General features: G+C 33.6%; 1 protein-coding gene across 1 annotated transcript; it reads right to left on the bottom strand.

Annotated features, from left to right (window-relative positions):
• Window positions 1–3,220: 3,220 nt before the first annotated feature.
• Window positions 3,221–4,713, bottom strand: gpr88 (G protein-coupled receptor 88). The gene has a single exon (XM_056448213.1). The coding sequence runs from the start codon at window positions 4,461–4,463 to the stop codon at window positions 3,426–3,428; it is 1,038 nt and encodes a 345-aa protein (XP_056304188.1). The 5' UTR covers window positions 4,464–4,713; the 3' UTR covers window positions 3,221–3,425.

The following is a 4,713-nucleotide window of genomic DNA, read 5'->3' on the forward strand; positions in this document are numbered from 1 at the left end:
CCTCTGTTGTCCTGCACATAAAAATCTGCATTTCTACATGACTGATGTGGCTACATTTGTTATGTTTAGAGATATTTAAAGAAAAATCTGACCAAGCAAACTGGAAAATTTGCTATAAAAATAGTATTAATTACACTTAAGATTACAAACCTGCTCAATTCTTGAAGTAATATTCAAATGTTAAACTAAATGTAAACATATTAAGTATTTTATATAACACATTTACTGAACCTATAAATCAAAATAATAAAATACCAAGCATTTTCTACAATATTATGAATTATAGTAGAATAATTAATAATATATAGCAACTTTCAGTGCACTGTAAAACTCAAAAAGTTAAGGTAACTCAAACTATAAGTTTAAAAACTAATCCTAATGAGTTCTGTGAACTTAATCCATTTGAGTAAACGAAGCAATTTGAGCAGAGTAAAACCCAATAAATGAAGAGCACTCAAACCAATTGAGTTCCGTAAAACCCAATAAGTTAAGGCAACTCAAACCATTTGAGTTTAAAAAAAACTTATCAACGAGTACTGTGAACTTACTCCATTTAAGTTGAAGTAATGAGGTATTTAATTAACTCATTACCTTCAACACTGAGTTCAAAACTTTTTTTTAAAATTAGTAGATTAAACTTTCAGTCAATTAAAGAATAAACATTTTCTCAAAATAAATCATTTCATGACATTTCAAACAATATTAATATAATAGATATTATATTTATAAGCTGCTACATAAAATACAGTCTTGAACACTTGTAAATCATATAGCTTTTATTATTTATAGAGTTCTTATATTGCTAGATAGATCGATAGAAATAAGGAAAGAATGAATAGTTAGATAGACAGATAGATAGACAGATGGAAAGATGGATGGATGGACAGATAGCTTTTATTATTTATAGAGTTCTTATATTGCTAGATAGATCGATAGAAATTAGGAAAGAATGAATTAGATAAACAGACAGATACACAGACAGACATTTTAGATGCTCGTAAAATAAGCATTAATAATAACAATATACTATATATTATGCAAATTTTTTGAGAACTACAATATTTTAATTAATAATGTTATGTTAATTCACATTATTATTGGTTAAACTTATGAACTAAACAACTTATAAACAAATAAATAAAGACAAGAATAAAATGAGTCAAAATTTGATTCGATTTTTATTACACCAAGAACTAAATCCTTACAATCGGGGACTCATCCTTGTTGGAGGAACTGTGGGGTAGAAGAGGCACATCATGCGCATATATTCTGGCAGCGCTCAATTCATAGTTTTTGGAAAACTACGCTCCTCTATCAATGATATTTTTGATAATTCAATGTACTTTATCTAGGAGATATGCCTATTAAACTAGAAAAGGAGGATAGATATCTATTTAAGATATTATTGACAAGTAAAAAGGTATAACTAGGCCCACACGGAATCTGCACGTGCAGAAATCCGCAGATTTTTAGTCCACCATTGAGTCTATTTATTTACTTGTGTCAGTGTGTGTAAATTTATATTTATTCAGTTTTTAAATTATTTGAGTAATAATATTGACTATGAAAGTGTTCATTTGATTTATTTACAAGACTGTTTCTAAAGTAATATTTTCTGTCTTTTAGTATGTTATATGAGAGACTTGCTTTGATTACCAAATAAGTGGATCTAATTAGATTTGCATTGTAAACATTAAATAAAAGTTAAAAGCTGTTCTTTTTTATTTCATATATGAAGTTTTTAGTTATGATATCTATTTATCCCAAAATAATTCTGCATAAATCTGCAGATTTTTACAAAACTCTCCGCAGAAATAGCAAAAAATGTCTGCAGATTCTGTCTGGCCCTAGCTATAACCTGGAAATGGTATAAAGAAGACCCACAAACTAAAGATGAATGGTTCAAAATAATAGCAGAAGTTGAGAAATTGGAAAAAATGACACATGCACTTCCATTACAGATAGAGATCTTTGAAAAGAAATGGAGTAAATGGCTGGCTTTCTCCACAATGACAATATTTTTACATATTTTAACATTTACATAATTCTTGACGTTATGTATCATTGTGAGAATGTTTGGCAACATTTTATTTTATATTTATTGTGTTTAGTTATTAATTTTCTTGATTAGGTTAATATTTTTATTTTTATGTATGTATATAGATATACATGTGTGGAATAGATGTATTTGCACAGTAAAAAAAATCAAATAACAGCCGTTAAATTACAGAAATTTACCATAGAATATCGGATGTTAAATTACAGAAATTTACCGAAGAATAATGGACGTTAAATTACAGAAATTTACCATACAATAACAGACATTAAATTACAGAAATTTGCCATACACTAACGGACGTTAAATTACAGAAATTTACCGTATAATAACGGATGTTAAATTACAGAAATTTACCGTATTATAACAGACGTTAAATTACTGAAATTAACCGTAGAATAATGAACGTTAAATTACAGAAATTTACCGTATAATAACAGACATTAAATTACAGAAATTAACCGTTGAATAATGAATGTTAAATTACAGAAATTTACCATAGAATAACGGATGTTACATTTTAGAAATTAACCGTAGAATAATGAACGTTAAATTACAGAAATTTACCATAGAATAACGGATGTTAAATTACAGAAGTTAACCATAGAATAATGGACGTTACATTACAGAAATTTACCGTAGAATAACGGATGTTAAATAACACAAATTTACTGTAGAATAACGGACATTAAATTACAGAAATTTACCGTAGAATAATGGACATAAATTACAGAAATTTAGCATAGAATAATAGAGGTTTAATTACAGAAATTTACCATAGAATAATAGAGGTTAAATTACAAAAAATTACCGTAAAATAACGGCCGTTAAATCACAGACATTTACTGTAGAATAACAGATGTTAAATTACAGAAATTTACCATATCATAACAGACGTTAAATTACAGAAATTTCCTTAAATTACAATTTCTGGTAAATTTCTGTAATTTAACCACAGCTGCCGGGAAAAAAAAAGTAAAATTACAGAATATTTTGGTCTGTGTATAAGGATATATGTACAGTATGTATGTATGTTTTATTATTTTTTGTTTGTTTGTTTTGTTCCCACTGGCTATATGTTTCTAAAAAAACTAGGTATAAAAAAAAGAATAAAATGGGTCAAGATATATTCAGATTTATTTGAACATTTATAAACATCTCTTATTTAAAAAAAGTGACAGTGTCGCATTCACAGCTGTGCAAAAACACCTCACACTTCCACAAAAATATTACAAAACCCTGGCTTTACAAATCACAGTAAACACATGCAGCTTAATCCTGATCGACAGAATAAAACAGCAGATTGTAGAAGCATCTTCAACAGGCACAAGCGAATTTTTGTCGACACAACCAATCGTGCATGTTTATCTCAGTTCATCTCCCCCAGAAACGCCCTTCGGCTGTTTTGTCTGGGAAAGATATGAGAAATAGTATTGATCGTGATGGGCTCGACTCCAACCGTGGACCCCCGCAAGAAATCTCCTCTCATCACCGACCTGAAGGACTTCCGAAACTCCTCGTTCTTCCACGTGTACAGGAACGGATTGGAAACAAATATGGTGCAAAACACAATCCAAGTCGAAGTCCAAAGTGCGACAGACACTGGGACGAACAATCCAGCAACGAGAACCCAAAAAAGGGGTTCGGTTGTGAAAATAAAGATAAAACACACCGCAAGGACATAAAACCCGAGTCGCTTGTCCTTTCTAGGGAACGAATAAGGCAGATTGTTCACGATTTGGAAATTTAAAATGCTAACCCTCTTCACGCTTATTTGCACACGACGGAAGATTTTAAAGTAGCAATAAACCACCACAAGAGTCTGTCCGATGATGGTGAACGCCAAAGTCCCAGCCGCGAAACGACTGGACAAAACGGACACGACTGCGAAAGATCCGTCGGCAGAGTCGTGACAACTTTTCGTCGGATACCGAAAAGACGTGAGCCAAGGGAACAGGGAGCCCAAAGAGACGAGCCATGATCCTGCAATCATCCATTCTGTGTTTCTCTTCTGATAGAGACTTTGATACACAGCAGGTGTTTTGGTGATCAGAACGTACCTGTTGACTGCAATAAGAGAATGCGAAAGCAGCGACACGGTGATTCCCAAAAACAGCAGGGCTTCCTTGAATGCCTGGTAACCCACCACTAAAAGAGTCCCTGTGGAAGTGGCCACCGCTTCATGGGGCATCCAAAAAGCACAGACCAGCAGATCTGCCACACAGCCGTTGACTATGAACGCATTGCTGGCTGTGCGGAGCTTCTTGAACGTGACCACTAAATAGATGACCAGGAGATTGAGGACGGTTCCCAGAACGCACATGAAGGAATAGACGGTGGCGAGAGAGATGCGAGATCCGCGTCCCAATTCACACACCAGTAGCGGCACGTCTGTGTCGTTTGGCATGATGGTGGAGATCCTGTCATCTCATCTTATCTTGTGTGGAGAATCGTGCGCGGGAGAGAGCTCCCTTTGGCGATGCTGCGATTGAGATTCAGGCTTTATATGAGTGTGTGTGTGTGTGTGTGTGTGTGTGTGTACGGAGAGGCGTGAGAGAGCCCACGCTGTATTCTCACGTGTCTTTCATTATCCCCAGGGGGTGCACAATCACCGCGAAGGCAAATAATTATTCATTGAGGATTGAGGCTGTAATCAA

The sequence above is a fragment of the Danio aesculapii genome, chromosome 22, assembly GCF_903798145.1.
Source record: "Danio aesculapii chromosome 22, fDanAes4.1, whole genome shotgun sequence".
Taxonomy (NCBI): Eukaryota; Metazoa; Chordata; class Actinopteri; order Cypriniformes; family Danionidae; genus Danio; species Danio aesculapii.